Source organism: Vombatus ursinus, unplaced genomic scaffold (genome assembly GCF_900497805.2).
Source record: "Vombatus ursinus unplaced genomic scaffold, bare-nosed wombat genome assembly UNPS02014774.1, whole genome shotgun sequence".
Taxonomy (NCBI): Eukaryota; Metazoa; Chordata; class Mammalia; order Diprotodontia; family Vombatidae; genus Vombatus; species Vombatus ursinus.
The window spans coordinates 114,872-136,093 of record NW_020954552.1 but is presented as its reverse complement, the minus strand read 5'-3'; the positions used below and the strand labels follow the sequence as shown (position 1 = coordinate 136,093).

The window sequence follows — 21,222 nt, the reverse complement described above, 5'->3', positions numbered from 1 at the left end:
CTGCTATGTTCTTAGTGAATCGAATGCAATTCAAATTGTTTTACTCTAGGAGAGAATGTAAAGAAACAACATCTGAAGGAAGGACAAAAATACTTTTTCCAGATGTGTTTGACAGATTTTTTTTTTAATTGAAGAAAAATTGTTTCACAGGAAAGAGATTTTATATGTGGTAAATACAGACCATTCAAATGTATATAGATTTAATATTTGAAAATGTTATAAATTAAATGAATATGCTCACTGTTCAGAAGTGAAGGAATTTTTGCGAGAGTGGTATTCTTCAGCACAGCCTGGACTTCATTTAGTTCACTCTGTCTGCACATAGCTTAACCACAACATGCATTTGTGTGTCAATAGATTTACTATACTTGTGTGTAAATGTAATATAAAATTATTGAATGTGTATGGATTGAGAAGATGCATTAAACCACTCAGACTATTTCAGGTCACTTGAAAGTACCTGGGGTCAAGCCGAAGACTTTCCTAGTCAATAAGCCTGTTATAACTGTGTTTATTTGGTCATTTCCCCATCAGGACACCTGCTTCTTGCCAGACTTCTGAGGAGGAGCTCTGATGAAATGAATAGTTCAATTAAACTGTGCATGAGATTCACACTGCATTTACAATAAAAGTAAGAATCATAAACAGGTCTGCAATGGAAGTTCTCATCTGGTATCTCTCAAAAACAACTGCATGGATGATGGCCGCTTAGTTTGATTCACACTATTAAGGATTTGACCTTGGAGCATTTCAGCTACAGTAGTCATCAAGATAACTGAACCACTAGATGTAATAATAATTAGTGTGATAGGCTTGCCAGTAAGACAGAATATATTGCAGTACAAAAGAAGGCAGATGAAAAAAAGAAAAGCATTAGTACTTTACTGCTAAAAGACTTCCTGATTTTTACAGAGACACTCAAATACAATTATTTCTCCTTGCAGAATGCATTTCCTTGGCTCATTCTCGGAAGTGCTCATGTTGTAATTTAGTCTGATTCTTAATAGGAAATGTGGCTTTAATGTGGCTATCAGATGCCTTTTGATGCATGCCACTGATTACATGCGGCCCTGTACTCTGAATCATCAACAACAGAATTCTTATATGCAGAATAATATGCTTTGCTGAAAGGTGCCAGGACAGTAAATTTACTTTATTGGCCAACAGCACAGAACCTTTTTTCTTTAAGTGTCAGCTTAATACAGGAAAAACCAAACACCTCAGCAGTTAAAGATAGTCTAAATAATAACTAATAAAAATTATATAATAAGTATAAGCATCTTAAGTGTATTTCTTTTCATGTTGCATCCTCATTGCTCCTAAATAATCTTTCTTCTGTTTACACAAAGCTCTGTGAATAGACTTGCGTTTATTTGAACTATGTCTCCATCTAAAGGCATGATACTGTATTGTATTTTTTTTTTTTTTTTGCTTCTAGGCAACATTCTAATGTCGTACAATACTGTATTTTTCATTTAGTTTAGTAGAAAGAAAGCAAAAGAAAATTGTACTCAAGCCCTATCTACAACAAATTTTTCTAATAGTAATGTCTTCCGGGAGCTACATTACTTTGTCAACCAAAGAAGTTAAAACTTAGGGTTTTCTATTAGAATAGAATTAAAAGATGACCATATCAATCACTGACCTCTTTTATTCAACCAAATTTAATAATTTTTGCTGACAAAATATTTTTTTACTAAATTAACAGCATTTTGCATTTAAATAAAATTGAAAACGACTATTTCAAGGCAAGGTATTTTAAGCATGGATGAGAATTTCATTCACCAATTGTGACTTTATGGCAGAAAGGGCACCATTTTATATGGCTTAAAACTAACAGTCTTAAGACTACTTAATTGCTAAATTATGCCAGGGACTACCTTATTTGTATCAAAAATCTTTCAGACAGGCATGACAAGTACTTGGACATAAGCCTTCTCTAACATGTATATTCATCTTCTGATATATATGTATATGTATTTCTTTATATATGTTGTTATGATCAGATCAGAAATATTTCTAACTATTGGAAACTTTGTGGGCAAGAAGTTCTCTTTAGGAAAAATGTATCAATTTGCTTATGTGTTAGATGGAAAGCATGTTTGAAACCACCATACTCTTTTTTTGGTACAGTTTGGGCCTTCTGAGAGTTGATTTGAAAACAATAGACCATTTATCTTTGTTGAGAAATTAACGTGGCACTTACAGGACCATACTAATTTGTTGGACTGAACTAAAGACTTAAAAAAAAGTCCAATCTTTAAGAGGTTTGTGAAGGAAAAAAATTGCAGTGAGAAAATTTTCTGACAATGATTTTTTTTCTTTTGCCTAGAATATTTTGAGGCATCATGAGAACATTTTGTAAAAATTTTAACTTTAAAAATGGAGTATGTTTTGAATGTCAAAAAATTATGCAACCAGAAGACTTCTGTTCTTCCCTTAAACCCTTATTCCTAGGAATAATAAATGAAAAAGATTATGACTTTCTTCGTTTAAAAAACAAAACAAAAGATGCCTAACCCCCAAAGGAGATCCTGCTGGGTTCAGACCCACAATGCCATACTGTGACTACAGTGAATTTCTGTGTTGGATACCAGTATAAAAACTAGAATGTACATGATTATAATGAAACTTTGGGCAAAACCTGCTTAACAATCGTCATGAGTTTCTTTCTAACAGAGAGCAGCCCTCTCCGGTCTAGGAAAAGACCAGCTAGCCAACTTACCATTTCTTCTTTATGTAGTGTACTGTGCTAAATTAGGGCATAATGCATTTATAATATTTATAGTACCAACATTTAGTTAAATAACCTTTATGTAAGATTTATGTTGATATTTTTTATTTCTCATTTAATGGCAAATTATGAAGAACATGTTTCATAAAGATAATTCTCCATTTAAATTCATCAGCCCATTAAATATTAAAATTATGTTTCTGATGCAATCTAGAACAAATTTGTCCAGCTTCAGTGATTATTTGCACTCATAAAAATTAGGCTTGATTAATAAAATTTAAATGCTTGATTAAGTTGACATTTTCATGTTTCATCCTGATTTATTAAAATTAGTCCCTCTCTCCTGGTCTGGCACAGTGATAGGAGTTTACCTTTCCCTTTCTCATATGCCAGATCTTGAATAAAGTCAGATAAGAATAAGCTCATAGGTTCTGGAAAATGGTGGTTTTCAGTAGACTATTTTATCCTTAAGTTCTTGTTGCATCTGTTTTTCGTGTTCTCACAAAGCCCAAAATGAAGGTTTGATTATAACATGTCTAGAAAGGTTTCCCTTTCCAGTCACTTATGGCTGTGAGCATGAGCTGCAAGACAGAATGTATTTATCATATTTCTGCAAAACTCAAAAGCCAAGAAGCTTTAAACTGTGGGAGAAGACTACTTTTGAAAGAGAATCTTTATATACTTTGCTAACTGAATCTATCTCCTCCTGATCATTTCCACTGCAACCATTTTACTTCAGGCTCTCATCTCTTTTCCCTTACACTGTGCAATAACCATCTAACTAGGACGGTGCCTTCCACTGCGTCTATATTCCAATGTATCCCTTTTACTACTGCCAGATGTTTTCCCATAGGACTGTTCCCATCATGTAAATCTACAAAAGTGAAAATAAAAAACTTCAGTGACTTTCCATAGCCTACTGAATAAAATATAAACTCTCTATATTGGCATTTGAAACATTCTGAGATCTGGTTCCAACTAACTTTTCCAACACCATCTCATGCCATATTTTATGTCATCTACATTCCAGCCACAGTAGACATTCTCCTTCCTCTTTTCTCATCTTGCCTTCTCTCATCTCCGCCCATTTGTTGATGCCCTCTTCCAAGTTTTCGAAGGGATTTCCATCCATGTCTAGTGAGGTATCTCCTTTTCCTTGAAGGTTCAACTGAGAGGCCACCTCCTCTAGGAATAAGTCCCTAATGTCTCTTCCAGGTGAAAGAGTTGATCTTTCCTCCCTCAGCTATCTTGAAGCTCTTTACTAGGATCTTTTCTTTGAATTTCCACCACTTTACCTCCTATCACAGTCACGCCTCTGACTCCTGACTTCCATTTTATTCCACATTAGATGTTAAGGTCCTTGACCACAGATCTCTGTTATTTTTTTTTGGAGGGGGTGGGAATGATCCTTAAGGTTCAGCACCATGTCTTGAACATAGTATGCACTTAATGTTTTCTGAATTGACTTTAAAAAATAAGCAAACCTACTTTTTGAGTTCTAGGCCCCCATGGGACACAGAGAGAGGCTTATGGTCACATATAAATCCATGAAAACACTATTCACCTTTACATTCTTTTGAAATGTCTTATTAATGATTTTCCCCCCACATTACTGTTAGGCCCCAATGACTTCCTTCCTCCCCTACCATAGACAAGTCAACTTAACAAGCATTTATTAAGTACCTACTATATGTGCCATGCACTGTGGTAGGCACTGGGCATACGGAGAAAAGCAAAAAAGTAGTCCCTGCCCATAGGGAGCCCAGAATCTAATGGACTCTCCCTTAAAACATATAAAATAAGCAAAAGGAATCAATACATTCGTGATATCTGAAGAAGCAAACCTCGTTCCACAACCAGGACACTAGAGCCAATCTACTACGGGCATTTTGCCAACTGCTCTGCCGATTTGTGTGAGCCACTCTAACTTTCATCCCTTTGTCTGCAGTGAAATTAAATCAACATTACCATTACTACTGGGAGGGATGAGACAGTCTACTGCCCTGCTCAGAATTCCCATGATCCCTATATTTCCTTAAGCCAAAATTCTCTTGCTTGATCACTAGTACCCACTCCCATGTACTCATTCATGTTAACCCTATTTACCAGTCTCAGTCCATATTTTACCTCTACTGTGCCCATCTTTCATGCCAACCTATTTTATCTAGGCTGATTGTACATTACTCCTCATTCACTTGCTCTTACAGCCTAAATGGTCTCCTTGCTGTTCCCCATATAAGACAGAACATATTCCATCTTTTCATCTTTGCATACACTGTTCCTCATACCTGGATTTTACCTCCATCTCTTAGAATCCCTAGGGAAGGTTCAATTCAAATGCTATCTCCTTTTCAAAAGACCCCAATTATTAGTGCTCTTCTTGTCACTGTATTTTGGGAGGTATAGGGCTCATATTTACTTACACAATAGCTAGCATTTATAGAGGACCTTGAGGTATTGCATTTTATCCTCACAACTGCATTGTGAGTTAGGAGCTATTATTACTCCCATTTTGCAAATGAGGAAACAGAAGCAGAGGAAAGTTAAATGACTTGCCCAAGGTCATAGAGTTCTCCATGAACATGTTATATCTCTTTAGTAAAGTGACAGTGACTATGTCTCTTTTGTATCTGTATCCCAAGAACCTAGCACTGTGCTTGGTAAATAATAGGTACTTAATAAATGCTTGTTGATTGAATGACCGGTCATTTCAGGGACCAGTTCTGAAGAGTTTGGAAGTTTTTCACTATTGTTTTCCTTTACATTATTATTTAAAGATTATTTTCAAACATGCTGACAATGATGGTCTTCTTAGCCATGATAAACCTTTGTAAGTTTACCCAGTAAAGTGGAAAGCAAGTTAACAAAACTTGCATGCCTACCTCTATTTTGTAGCCCTTTCACTATTCAATTGTAATCTCCTTGAGCACAGAGACTGTCTTTCTTTTTCTTATCTGTATACTGGGGCTTAGCATAATGACTGGCACTTAGTAGGTGCTTAATAAATGTTTATTCAATTGAATTGAAATAACATCATCCAGTCAATCAGTCAACAAGCATTGATTTATCTACTATGTGCCAGACATTGTGCTAAACATTGGGGATATGTCCTTAATCCCAAGGAGCTCAGAATCTAAGGGGGCAGATAACATGAACACAACTATGTATATACAAGGTTTCTACAGTGTAAATGGGAGGTAATTTTCCTCAGTGAGGGGTGGGAGTGGGAGAAGACTGGGAAAAGCCTCTTTCAGAAGGCGAGATTGGCTAGAGTATAGGTTCATGACCCTGTATCCTACAAAGGAACATAACCGGTTGGGAATGGAAAAAGTTATCAAAAAGCATGGGATGGTGGCAAGACTGTTTTTCATGATTTTATAGAGTATATGACAGTATTACTTATAAATTCCCTGCCACTGATGACTTGACTAATGAAGCGATGGTGGAGGGCTGCATAGGGAAACTTGGCTCCATTTATAACAGTAGTTCTCAAACTTTTTGTTCTCAGGATCCCTTTATATCCTTAAAAACTCTCAAAGAACATTTTGTTTAGATGGGTTAAATGTATCTATTATTTGCTATATTAGGAACTAAAATGGATAGTTTTAGAATATTTATGAATTGATTTAAAATAGTAACAAATGCATTACATATTAACATAAATAGTATATTCTTTATGAAAAATAGCTATATTTTTCTGAAAAAATAGTGAGAAGAGAGGATTCTTTTATATATGTTTGAAAAATCTCTTTAATGGCTGGCTTAATAGAAGACACCTGGATTCTCATATCTATTTCTGTATTCCATCTGTTGTGATATGTTGTTTTAGTTGAAGTACATGAAGAATGTCCAGCCTCACACAGAAATGTAGTTGGAAAAGGGGGGAATACTTCAATAGGCAGATAACATCTTAGTGTTAATATGAAAATAGTTTTAACTTTGAGACCCCCTTAAAGGGTGGTTCCCCAGAGGGCAATGGATCATACTTTGAGAATGGCTGACAATGTTACAAAGGGAAAAGCCTACTATAGGGTAGGGGTGATCTCTGTCTCTTTATTTTGGGATGATTACAAAAATAATTAACAGACTGGATAGTTGTAGATGTGGCTTAGTGTGCAAAGTGACAGACAAATGCTATGCATGTATAGGGGAGTTGGAGTGCTTTTAATTGGGAAATAGTTATTTCCTATTAAAAAAAAACACACTTCATGCATCCTGATTACAAAACTCTTGAAGTTATTAGAGTCCTAATAATAGTTCTCATTTAGGGACACTTCCCTGGGCTGACAAAGTCCTATCATTTGGTTTCCACTTCTGCTCTTTTAATTGAGGCTTTCCAATTTCTTGTCACCTTTCCAAAGCAGGGACAATGTTTCCACAAAGATCTTATGAAAACCTTTGCTATTACCACCACACAAAGCTCTGCACCCACGTTGGTAATGTGGACTAGTCATGAGGCCATGACTCAGCTAAAAGTAGCATTCGTAACTGTGCCTTGTAGTGCCAAATCTCTCTTTTGAGTGATCACTTGGCTAAAGCAAATTGTCTTTCAGAGAATTAATATATGGGTCTTTAAAAGTACCTTTACTCCTTATGTCTTTTTTTCTGTTAAAAGTGACACCATTCATGTACAGTTATTCCTTCCACATTGGGGTGGTTAGGGGCATGGTACCCCTTCATTATGGAAAATCTGTGTCAAAGTTTTTGGCCCTCCCTTTGTACCAGAGAAGAAGTCTGAATTTTTTCCTTTTCTTTTATGGGGTGTTTACAGTACTTTATTGTAAAATTTGGGTTAAGTATTTTTCTGGGTCATCTGCGGCTTCTGCAAAGCTTCCAAAAAATTCCCTTTTAATTTCTTATGCCAACCTGTGATATATTGAAACCACGATGGGGAAAGTCACAATGTGGAAGGGATAACTCTATGTAATTCTTCTATTATGCTAAAACCTTATTTAAAAAAATTATTAGCATAGATTCTGTTGAGGATTAGGGCAAAGAGGGGGTTCTTTAGGCTTTTGAATATTAAAGGTAAGCTAGAGATAGGGACTTGTACTTGTGACTTCATGGGCATAGGGAACTCCCAGGTGAAGAAACTCCACCTACTAATGCAGGCTGGTGTCTTCTTTACAACTTCTAGTCTTAGAGAAATGTCAAGAGCACTAAGAGGTTAGACTAAGCTGCTTAGGGTTACATGGCCAGGATGTGCCAGGGGTAGGACTTGAACAGGATGGCTCTGGGGACAGATTTCAGGTGGTCCAAAAACTTGGATGGGGAAAAAATTTACATCTTTACTTCAGTGTAAGTGGTTTCCTTTGTAATCCTTTGTATTTTATGTATTTAAAAACAACATTCTGAGAAGGGGTCCACTGTCTTCACCAGATTGCCAAAGAGGTCCATGATCCCAGATGGTTAGGAATCTGTGCCCTACAATCATGCTGACTCTCAACCAATGTGCACTTTCAGATTCCGAGTGCAAACTGAAATATGCACAAGCTTCCCTGAAACATGTAGAAACACATTAATGGTCAGCTCTTTTTTCTTTCCCTACACACATGTATGCTCATGCATACACACATACATACTTTTCTGCTTACAAAAAAATAGAAAACAAATATGGAGAAGAAAGGAAGACTGGATTGAATGGGTGAATTTTATACATATATGTATGTATGTGTATATATACATGTATGTATACACAAATATATGTATGTATATGTGTATATATACATATATATATCCAACATATTGGCAATAAAAAAATAAAGAAAACATGGTAAAAACCATTCATAGGAAGGAAGGACTGTCCCCAGGGAAGGAACATGCAGGATAAATCCTTCATTAGGAAATAAGCAAGGAGAAAATATATCTAAGTGAGAACATAAATATCTACTTAAATCTTTACTTTCGTCTTTTAAAATGTTCATCTTTGGATAACAAATGATTCAGTATTACCCAGGACCTAAAGTTAGAATGGGCCTTGTAGGTCATTTATTCCAAAAACCCCTTATTTTCCATGTGGGGAAATTGAGGTCCAGACAAATTGATCTGAGGACCCACAGATTCTCTGTGTTCCAAATCTCAAACTCTTTCTACTATGTTGTATTTCCTCTTTTTTTGATAATTGGGCTGAATGTCCAGGTTCATATAATTCCAATGAACAAGAATTACATAAAAAGCTTTCTAGAGGGAAGGTAGAAAGAAATGAAATACAACGTAACTGCTCACTTGCTTCTGCTGGTGATGAGTATTGGTTTCTTCTTGGTTAGCTTACTGATCATGCTGGAAACCCCCAAACCTGGCTCTTTTTGGAAAGGAGTAGGGCTCCTTGCTTAAATTGTATTTTGGAAAAGTAAAGAAGATTGCTTGTGAACCAGACATGAAGAAGAAAATAACAGTGACCAGCAAGTATATGATATTTTACAAGTATATGGGGCAGTGGATAGACTGCTGGGCCTGAAATCAGGAAGATTCCTCTTCTTGAGTTCAAATCTAGCCTCAGACACTCGCTAGGTGTATGACCCTGGGCAAGTCATTTAAGCCTGTTTGCCTCAGTTTCCCCCTCCGTAAAATGAGCTGGAGAATGAAATGGCAACCCATTTCAGTATCTCTGCTAAGAAAACCCCAAATGGGGTCATGAACAGCCAGACGCAACTGAACAACTTTACAATTCACAAGGTTTATAAAATTCCACAACCCTGGGATATAAATGGCACAGGTACCATTATCTCTATTTTACTTGCCACTGGGCTCTGATGACAACTTCAAGGAACTCTGCCTCACTTAAATTCAATTTAACTGATAGTCAATTGTCATTTTGGTCCTCTAGGAGCACAAAGGTCAAACAACAACAACAAATGAGAAAACTGAATCCTAGAGAAGTGAAAGGACTTTCTCAAGGTCCCAAAGGAAGGGAGTAAAATAGGACATGAACCCAGGCTTTTTGCCTCAATTCTACTAATCATTTCATTATATTGCATTGTTTCTCTGCGAGAAAAGAGGGAATATTCATTTTTAGATAAATTTGCAGAGCTTGGTGATTCTACCTGGAATTTTCCATACACAGGAAGCTTTTGGTCCTGGCTACTTTCAAGTGTTGAAAAATTCTGACTGATTTCAGGAGGAACTAGCAGTGTTTAATTTTTTTTTCCTTTTTCTTGTGAACTTGACAATCATCAACAAGCACAAAATGAAGAGTTAATGGATCAGAGATGCAGGATTTGATCCACATCCTCTGGCACGACCAATATGGAGGCTTGTTTTGCTTGGACTATACATATTTATTATAACATAAGGCTTTCCCTTAGGGATGGAGTGTGGGATGTGACGGGCTAGTGGGTAATGATAGATGCATACAAAAAAAGAACAACTAGCAACATTTCCCCAAGTGTTTTGCAAGTGGAGGCTACCGCTACACAAGAGACGTGTCACAGCAAAGCTTTGAAAAGCTCATCAGGACTTGAGAGACACTTCTATTTGTTACCAAAAAGATTCAAAGTTGGAGTTCCTCGAAACTGATTTTGCCCATCAAAGCACATAGAGTGCTCAAGTCAGTCATGAGTGACTTGGATTATCAATCCAAATTACTGCTAATCAACCAAGTTTATGATCATAAGATTTTTCAATTACCAATGCTCAGGGTACTGTCAATCGAGAGATGAGTGCTCAACTTGTGGTGAATAGATTTATTGATAAGAAAGGAACAACTTTTAGCATTGCTCAATGGGGATAGTGAAGGGCTCCAATATCCTTGAGTATCAGGCAAATATTTAATTTCTGAGGTACTTTAACAAGGGTGGATGTAGCTTGATTCATCATCTGTCATAGTAAGATGGTGAGTCAGTGAATGATTTCATTGATCCACGCTAGAGTTCAGTCTTTTATGCCTCAATTGATTGGGCAATTAAGATTGTTATGTAGCCAGAATAGCATAATAGCAAGGAAAGATGAGGAGCAAACTTTTCAAGGAGTGGGTGTGGTAGGTGGGCAAGCATATGGATGTGTTTGCCAATGAATATGAACAGTTTTCGCATGTCAGAGAAATCTGAAAAATGTTTCTTCACTAATGTAGTTTTTATATGCAGCTCTGCTTAGCTAGAGCAGGGATTCTGAGTTCTTCCATCTTCTTTATCCTTGTTGATTTAGATGAATTGCAGGTAGCCCTCTGGGACATATATTAAGTGCTACTTTTGACCACAGCTTCACTTACCTTTGGGAAGTGGTGACCTGTACTTGTCAGTGACAGCACTAGAGATGTTAATAGTTGCTACCTAGTGCCTCATGAGGGTAAATCAAGGGACAGCTGGGGTTGTCTTATTAGCCTTAATAACCTTTGGACAAATTGGAAGTACTATGTTGAGGAATTAAATTTTTTTTTTCATCTGGATAAGTGATTTCATTGACATTGGGAACAGTGATGAAACCCCCTCCACCAGTATAGATGAGTAACTGCTCTGCATTTTAGTGTTAGAGAATTGCCTGGGGCATTGAGAATTTAAGTTACTTGCCCAGTTATTAGTTACAAATAACCAGCATGTGTTGGAGGTGGTACTTAAAGCCCTAGTATTCTTGATTAAGAGGCTAGCCTTCCAGTCATTGTGCCAGGCTACCTCTCATGTTAAATATACCATCTCAGTTTTATCTTCTTTCAGAAGTCCTTACTTGAGGACTGTCTATTTTTTTTTTTAGGGCTCAGAGGACTTGGCATCCAGAGTCTCTTTTTTGCCACTGTCTTTCTGTCTGACTATGGCCAAGTCTCAAGGTGTCAGTTTCCTTATCTGTAAAATGAAGGAGTTGAATTGGATAATCTTTAAAGGTGACTTCCCTAAGTCTATTATGAGCACATAAGATAGGCTGCACACCCGGATGGGGAATTATTATTCAGTTGTTTTGTCTTTTAGTAGAGTCAATGTTGCTAGCTCTTCAGTACACCAGGGTTCAAGCAGCACTTCAAAGGGGAGAATGAGGTTCCCTCCAGAAAGGAGATAGTGTGACTCCAATACCTGGGGGAATCTTTGTGTATGCAGAGGCAGGAGCACTATAAAACAAGGGGACAAGCCTGAAGAGGAGGGAATTCCTGACTGGGTATATTATTGCTGGAACAGTTGTAATTATCACACAGACCCTTCTTTGGCTCCCTGGAGATTTGTTGACTCATATCTAGAGGGCTCAGGACAAACTCTAGATGCTCATAACGCTACATCTAGAAGAAGCCCATTGAACAGAGGATAGGACAGACAATAAAGAAATGAAAGGTACAGAGCAGACAACACCAGGGATCTATAACAATAGATCAGCAAGTGATGATGTGCATACCATCCTAACAAGAATTTCAAATTAGCACAAAGAGATAGCGTTGACTTACTGAGAATAGCTCATGCTGATACAGAGCCAGTCATAGCATGAGAGAGCTCCTACTCACAGGACTTTAGGATACTGTGATTTAGCTGCTACAGAACAGGTGACTTTTCTTTTTTAGTAATAAAACTCTCTTCTGATACATTGTGGCCAATATTTATGAATGAGCAGGAGCAAGTGCCAAATATTGGACTAGCTGGTAAAGAGATTTCTCAGGTTTTTTGATGAGAACTCTTGCCTATAGAAATGTGACACCTTTATATAGTAAACCAAGTCCTTAATGCCAAAAGCATTTTCTTGTCTCAAGTTATCTATGTAATATTGACTAAAACAAAAGACCATTCAGTCCCACTCCTGACATTTCAATGAAATAATCAAAAAAGCAAATCTCATTCACCAAATTGTGGATTCAGGTATAGGAGTGTTTTTTTTGTTTTTTGTTTTTGGTAAAGCTACTCAAACTAGAAAAAGAAAGTTGTTAGTACTCAATCTTGAACATACATCCATCTTGCCTACTGCCAGTGCCATGTTTGTGTCTTTAAGAATGACTTTTCTCTTACATTGTCCCCAATGAGTTCAGGTAGGCACAGCAAGAGAAGATGTATTCAGTAACCATCATAAACCATTTCTCTAATTAGGGTACTCCTGAAAGGAATGATGATGGAAAAGCAGTGAATTTTTTCATCTACCTTGATTTGAAAGCTCACCCAGAAAGGAGATTCTATAGCCTCATCTTGTAAATGATGATAATGCTAAATGACTCATTCTATTGGATATCATAATCTAACAACTAACATGGTAACAGCAGAACATTTATCCATCTATATATTTCTCATCTTTTATAGAAATTTCTTCCTCCTCCTACTTCCTTCCTTTTTGTATTATGGCAATATTACTCTCCCTCCTGTCTCACAAATATAAAGTTAAAGGGCATTTAGATTTGTTCCTCTCCTACCTCCTCTCACCAATCTTATATTATTCATCCAACCACCTCACTATCCTAAGAATCATATTTTTAGCCACTGCTATGGAAGACTTTATTTTTCATGAAAAACAAAAATAGATGTTAACTTCTCTAGTAGAAATTTCTCTAATAGACTTCTCTAGATAAAAGTCCATGTCTTTAGATCAAGTAACTGCTTCCTGTATCTCAGATTTTATCTCCCACAAATGTGGTGACTGACAGGGCTTTACAGTGTTTCTGCAAGTTAAACATAAGCTTGTGATTTGCTTTGCATGGATATCTCTTCTCCATTGTATGGTTGCCTACATCCACAATATGCCTACTGGGTAACAGCAGATAAATGTTGAATGAAAAATGGAAATCAACACCATGGAAGAGAGCAAAGAATCTGGCTTCTAAATTTTGTGTATTTTGAGGGATATCTGCAACTAGTCCTGGATAACCTTCTTTGTGAGCAGCAAGTTCAAATGCACAATTGGGTTTGCCAGAAAACATATAATTAGATAAATAGGATTTAAGAGTTACGTAAGGTCTCAGCTGTGCCAGTGTCTGAGAAGCTGAATGAAACTTTGTGACTGCGGCGCTGAGTGTCTGGAAAGCACAGAAATGGATATGTGTGTTTTGGGCAAGTAAGAGGCAATTACTAGGAGTTATGGAGTGTAGTTGGCATTCCATGAGAGTTAGACTGCAGAGTCCTACCCAGAGGGCTGTGCAGTGGAATAAAATAATGTCCATGGCACTTTGGAAAAGAGAGAGCCTGTCAGAACAAATGTGTTAGCAGGAAAAGATTTAGGAAATCCTACTTTGTTGCTATATTTTACACAAAACAATGTGGCAGTCTCATAATTCATATTAATTTGAAGCTTTCAATAGGCTTAGGAGGAAGCCTTGGGATTTTATGAGACTGTATGGAGGATATACAATGAATGACTCTAGAAGGGAAGCCAAGGCTGAGTGCCTTTTGGAGGAGATGGCTAGCTAGAAAAGCCTGCACTGCCAGTGTTTCTCATTTGAAGTACTTAAAACAATTGTGCATTTCTATAAGGAAGACCTCTCCTGGGATGAAAAACTCAAACAAAATTATAAAAATTATGTTAGTTTTCCAAACAACTCCAAATCTTATAGAGACTGAGAAAATGTGCTGGTTTGGGAATCCAAAAATCTGGGTTGGCCTGGCTCTGATGACATTAACTAAATGGTTTGACTTTGCATAAATCACTTCATCTTTCTGGGTCCATGTTTTCACACCTTTAAAATGAGGGCATTTGTACTGGATGATTGCTAAGGACTTCGAAGCTCTGCCATTTTTATTCTGAGTCTATGTGGAATTGCCTCTTTCCTTTCCACAAAATGGAAACCAACTAACAAAGTAATTAGGAAAGTATTGAAAACAGCTCCTATTTCCTTCAAAAAACTTTCTGAATTACATAACCATTTACTGACTTCTGCAATCCCAACATTTACCTGAGAAGCAGCACAGAGTACTAGAAAGAGCACTGGACCTGAATGCTAGAAGACTTGACAGGGTCTCTACTTCGCCACTTATTAAGGTTAGTGAATGAGCATTTAACCTAAGTTTTCAGAGTCTTGGTTTTCTCATCTGTAAAAAGGGAATAAGGATATTTGTACTATTTACCTTATAGGGTTGTTATAAGGGAAAAACTTTAGAAATGATAAAGTTTTATGTAAATGTTGTTCTGCAGGGTTACCAACAGTCTAATCTCTTAACTGCTAAATCCATTGGCTTTTTCTTGACCTCTGCAGCTTTTGCTACTCTTTTTGGAAATTCTCCCTCCCACACTTAAGTTTATGTACGCTCTCAGTTTCCTTTGCTGGATCCTCATCCTCTTCTCATTAAGTATAAGCATCACCCAAGGCTCTGTTCTGGGTTCTTTGCTCTTTTTTTTTTTGTGAGGCAATTGGGGTCAAGTGACCTGCCCAGAGTCACACAGTTAATAAGTATCATGGGTCTGAGGCCAGATTTGAACTCAGGTCCTCCTGACTCCTGGGACGGTGCTCCATCCACTGCATCACCTAGCTGCCCTTTTGCTCTTCTTTCTCTAAACATTTTCTCTTGATGATCTTGTCAATTCTCACAGGTTAATTTATCATCTCTATGCAGTAGACTCCCAGATTTATATATACAGTCCTAATCTCTCTCCTAAGCACCATTCCCACATGACCAGCTACATTTTGGATATTCTATCTAGACATACCATAGGCACCTCAAACTCAACATTCTAAAAGAACTCATTGTTTCCTTCCAAACTTAACCCTTCAGTTGATGGTCCCAACACTCTTTCAATCAACAAGTTTGTAATGTTGGAGACATCCATATTGTCTCTTCCTTTTCCCTCAACAGTCATATTGAATCAGTTGCCAAATCTTGTTGATTCTCCATCCACAATATCTCTCATATTTTCCCTTTTTCTTCACTTACTTGCTTCTACTCTAGTTTGGGTACTCATTATTTCTCATTTGGATGACTGTAACATCCTCCTATTTGGTTTCCCTGTATTGTCTCTCCTCTCTCCAATTCACACTCCACAATGTTACAAAACTAATATTCTTTTTTTTTTTGCTAGGCAATGGGGTTAAGTGACTTGCCCAAGGTCACACAGCTAGTAAGTGTCAAGTGTCTGAAGCCGGATTTGAATTCAGGTCCTCCTGACTCCAGGGCCCGGTGCTCCATCCACTGCGCCACCTAGTTGCTCCTAAAATTGATATTCTTAAGACAGAGAACTGATCATGTCACCTAATTTACTAAAAAAATCTTCAATGGCATTGACATTCTGTTGTCTCTAGGAAAAGGACAATAATAACAATCATAATAAATAGCTAATATTTATGTAGTACATTAAAATTTGCAAAGTGTTTTATATATAAAATACAAAACTTCTCATCCTGGCATTTAAAGACGTAAGTAATATGACTCACACACCTTGTTATTCTTAATCTATATCACTCCTTCTTGAACACCTACCATTCAAATAAAACAGGTCAGCTAGTACTTCCTTGTAATAACATTTCATCCATCTCCTCCTTTGCACAAGACAGAGAGAATTTTAATCATGGTGGTTGGGGGGGGGTGAGGTAATAAGGAAAGGTATGGTGTAGATGGTGGCATTTGAATTGCTCTTTAAAGGAAAGTAGGGATTCTATGGGGAGGAGGATGCATTCTGAGGATGGAGGACAATTCATGCAAAACATGGAGTTAAAATGGCATGTTGTTTATGGAGAAGCATGGAATGGAGATTGTGTGAAAGGGAGTGTATGGAATGAGACTGGAAAAGAAGGTGGGAGCCAGATTATGGTGTGTGTGAAGTGGAATCTTCATTTGTATTTTATCCTAGCAACAAGAAGGAACCATAAAAGTTTTTCAGTAGGGGACAGGATGCAGTGATATGATTGATGTTTTAGAAATAGTAATTTAGCAGCTTTTTGGAGGATGGAAGGAAAGGGGAAAGACAAGATGCAGAGACCAATGAGGAGGCTATCTCAATAGTCCAGGAGAGAAGAGATGAGTACCTAAATGATGTTTGAGATTGTTTGAATGTTCAGAAGGGGGCAAACATAAGGGAGGTTGTAGAGACAGAATTGACAAAATTTGCTAACTGATTAGATATAGGGGTTGATGGAGTGGAAAGAGTTGAGGAACAGTCAATCTATCAACAAGCATTTAATAAGCACCTAATATGCTAATTCTAAGGTTGCAAACCTTGGTAACTTAAGGGTAATAGTGCCATCAACTAAAAAGGGCAAGATTTGAGGGACTAGGCATTCAAGGAAATATAATGAGTTCTGTTTTAGACCTGTTGAGTGTGAGGTCCCTATACTACATATAGCTGGGTGGTGAAATGGATAGAGTGCCTGCCTCAATGAGTTCAAATCCATCCTCAGACACTTACTAGTTGTGTGACACTGGGCAGGCCACTTAACCCTACTTGCCTCAGTTTCCTCATCTGTAAAATAAACTGGAGAAGGAAACAGCAAACCACTCCAGTATCTTTATCAAAGGGAACACAAAGAGTCGGACATGATTGAAAAATGACTAAAGAACAACAAAAAATATATTGAAGATGAGAGAAACAGAAAGAATGATTAAGGTGGGAGAAGGTCTAACTCATTGAAGACTAGAACAAATGAGGAGAGAATAGGGATAAAGAGGAGTTTTGAGGAGTATAGTTGGGGAGAAAATGAATCTCATTCCTGTTCTCTTAGCAAAGTAGGAAGCAAGGTCTTTAGCTGAGAGGGAGGAGAGAGGAAACATATAAGAGATCTGAAGAGACAGGAGAGGGTTTCAACTAACTTATATGGAAAGCATAACAGTCAATCAGAGAATAAATAATAAATGGATTACTGGGTAGCAATGAGGGCCCAGTTGAAATTAGATAATACTAATTTGTATTGAACAAAGTTGAAACGTTGTCCAGTAGTATTAAACAATCTGTGAATAGGAAGAGAGAAGGCAGAATTATTTTGCTTAGGCCCAAAAGATATAGTTTAAGTGACTGTTCCTAATTAAACACCAATTAAGTATCAGAAGTGGGGAAATTAAATGAGATTTCTCTAGACTTTGGTCAACTAATCTTATTTTCCTCTAAAATTATGGGGTTTATACTAGATAACAAAAAATAACCAACTAAACAAATAAGCTGTAGGGCTCTTTCTATTATACCACATAGTGTCTTCAGATTAAAACGAAGTCTTCATTTATCCATTTTGTCTTGCCGTTAAGGTGTTTGAGGCCAGACTTAGTCACAATGAGTTTTCTTTCTTCCTTATATTGAGATGAAATCTACCTGCTAATAATTTCCACCCACTAGTCCTAGCTATCTTCTCTGGGACTAAGAGGACACAATAAATCTAATACCTCTTCCACATGAAGATATCCATAAATCCCTCCTTCATCCTCATCACCCTCCTCTAACTTGTCAACATCCTTTCTAAAACATGGATTGCAGAACTGATCACAATGTTTCAGATGTTATTTGAGTCCTCCTGGAGTGGACGAGAACAGAATACAGCAGATCTCTCCTATCTTTCACTTTGTATGCCATACTTCTATTCTTGGAGCCTAAGAAAAATTAAGACTTTTTTTAGTTATTTGCACTGCTGCCTCATGCAATTTATTAAAGCTCCTAACTCCATTTCATGTTGTTGTTGTTGAATCATTTCAGTCATGTCTAACTCTTCATGTCCCCATTTGGGGTTTTCTTGACAAAGATACTGGACTGGATTGCCATTTCCTTCCCCAGCTCACTTTACAGATGAGAAAACTGAGGCAAGTAAGGTTAAGTGACTTGCTCAGGGTCACACAACTAGTAAGTATCTGAGGTCAGATTTGACTTCATGAGGGTGAGTCTTCCTGACTCCACACCCAGCACTCTATCTATTGCAACGTCTAGGGGCTCACACTTTATTTCATATGAACTACTTTATAGTCATGTCTTACCCAATCTATATAGGCCTGTACATTGATACTACTAAGTTTTAGCTTGCTGACTTCATTACACAATTCCATAATGTCAAGTTAATTTGAGGTTCTTAATTCTAGCATATTAGCTACCCTTTCCTGTTTTGTGTCACATCAAATTTGATAAACATGTTCTTTGTGTCGCTGACAAAAAATATTGAAGAGCATAGGACCAAGGACAGAGCAGGAGAGCCCTGCATTAGAGACCTGCCCTCTATTCTGAAACTGATTCATTTATTCAACAAACTGTGGGTCTAGCCAGTTTCTTTTATTACACACTTTGTGAGTATTCACTTTTGGTCTGTTTGTTTTAAAGTGAATTCCTTTTTGCTTCACATAAAACTGTCTTTAGGCCTAAAAAAAAAAACTGTCTTTAGGAAAAAAAAGGTAATATGAATAAACAAGATTGTGAGCTCCTTGAGGGCAGAGTATTTGCTTCTGTAACCCCAGAGTTTAGCACAGTGTTTGACATATAGTGAGCACTTAATAAATGCTTGTTGCCTTGATTTGAAGATGTTATTAGCTGATTGTATTATCATGTTGCATGTGTAGGAAGTTTATGAAAATGTTAACTTTTAATCAGATGGTGACCCTTAATGGGAAAGGCATCTCTCCAGAGTTTGATGAGCTCCAAAATAGATTCTTTTGTTGCAGAGATGTTCAGATTCCTCTGAATAGCCTAGTTAATAAATTAACATATTTTCTGTTTAGAAGAGGGCCCCATCTATGTTGAAGTTTTGGGGAATATTTTATTTCCTGAGGATAGAGATTTTCAAGATAAATCTGTGGAGTAAGACATCAGCCAAAGCAAGAATGGGCTGATGTCTGCAGAAAGAACACTACAAGATTCATAGAGTGAGAGGTCATTTTCTTTTCCTTTTGTGACTAAAATCTCCTTAATAGTAAGTTCAAGTCAATGAGCATTTATTAAATGCCTACTATGTGTTAGGTACTATGGACACAAAAACAAAACTATGAAATTACCTAATTTCAGGGAGCTTACTTTTTAATGGGGATGAACATCAGGTATACATATAAATAAATGTAAAACATGTATATAATAAGGCAAAATAATTTTGGACAGGGAACAATAACAACTGGAAGAAGTAGGAATCAAGAATCAGAAAAAAAACTCTTGAAGGAGTTGATGCTTGAGCCTTGAGACCATGCCAGATTTAGGGAATGGTCTGTACAAAGGCATAGAGATGGGAAAGGCATTCCAAACATGTTCGGCAGTTTTCAAAAAGACAAGTGGAGAGGAGGAAATTTGAGATTTGGTTCAGCTTTCCCTAGGGTCAAATTATTTTAAGTTATATCCTTAAACCATTAGCATGACTAGTTTTAATCTACTGAGAACTAGGGAGAGTATAATGTACCTTCCAAGGTATTCTGTGGAATCTCTTAAGCCGATATCAATGATTCATTTTTTCTAGGACAGAATCAAAAAGAACTATGGCGAGAAAAATGAATTTAGTTTATATTTCCATGAATCATTTGGGAGAAATTAAATGTTCTCCCTGTTGTCCCTTCAGCTCCTAGAATTATATACACTTTTGCGTTAGCATTCAGTAAGACATAGGAAATATCAAGAGGGGAAGAGAAATATTCATTTTCCTGTGCTCATTTAAAATGCAAACCAGCTCCTTATAAATAAAAACCAGGATCAAATGCATTCTCCAGTATGTGTTTTCCATTTTAGTTTCAACAAAACAGAAAGTAATGGAACGCATGCAAACTTTTCATTGTGGATAGAAAGAACTGATGAAATTTTTGCCCTGACTTGAGTCTTCGCAGACTCTGTTTATTCTGTTTTAAGAAACCAATTTCATTGCTGGTATCATCACAGTGAAGAGCCAGAACACAAGGGTGGAAGTAAAGACGTACCGTGTCACGTTGCCGATTATCTTTCCCTGATTTTATCAAAAAGTAGTTCCACGTCAGTAGCAACAACAAAACCAGGGGTATCATGTAGAGCTCAAAGTTCCAAACCACAAAGAGGAAGAGCTGGAGGAGACAGGAGGAAGAAAAAGAGATGAGTCAATTCTGAATGTCATTAAATGGATTCTCTTATTCACGCTCCACTTCAAAAACACAAACTCAAATGTTTTAGAATGGGAGGATTTATCTTGAAAACAAAGTCCGGAGGACTCCTTAAGCATTTTCTGAAAGCAGAGCAGAACCCTGAAAAGCCATTGTTAGCAGTCTGCATTGGTTTTTACTTGATTTAATTTCTCTAAAGGAAAAAAAAAGTGATATCATTACATTGTCAAAGAGGTGATTTTAATTTGTCTTCTCTAATGAAGGTATCATTAAGTTGGACAAAATAAGGTTATAAATGAAAAGAGCATCTACATAGTCAAAAATAGCTCTATTTTCCTTAATGATAAAGAATGAATCACCATTTATTATTAGGGACTTTTATCTTACTCAGATAACACAATGTAACAAGCATAAGATGTGGATGGAATTCTGAAGCCTACATAAGAATATTGAAAAGAGTTTACCTCTCAGAACATAAGAAATGCTAGAAATGCTTCACAAAAGTAGAGTAAGACCTTCATTAACCTAACATTGGCATAAAACAGTCAGCCATAAATCAAAATGAAAGTAATTAGATCATAGGAAGTGAGAAAATTTCTATTAGAATATTTTTAAATAACTCTCTTTTAAAAAAATAATCACACATATTTCTGG

At 36.9% G+C, this 21,222-nt stretch overlaps 1 protein-coding gene across 1 annotated transcript in view; it reads right to left on the bottom strand.

Annotated features, from left to right (window-relative positions):
- MCTP1 (multiple C2 and transmembrane domain containing 1) overlaps positions 1–21,222 on the bottom strand; it is a 250,187-nt gene that overhangs the window by 116,111 nt on the left and 112,854 nt on the right. The window contains exon 7 of the mRNA XM_027864310.1: positions 20,413–20,532. Within this exon, the coding sequence (XP_027720111.1) occupies positions 20,413–20,532 (120 nt within the window). The remainder of the gene's footprint in view (positions 1–20,412; positions 20,533–21,222) is intronic.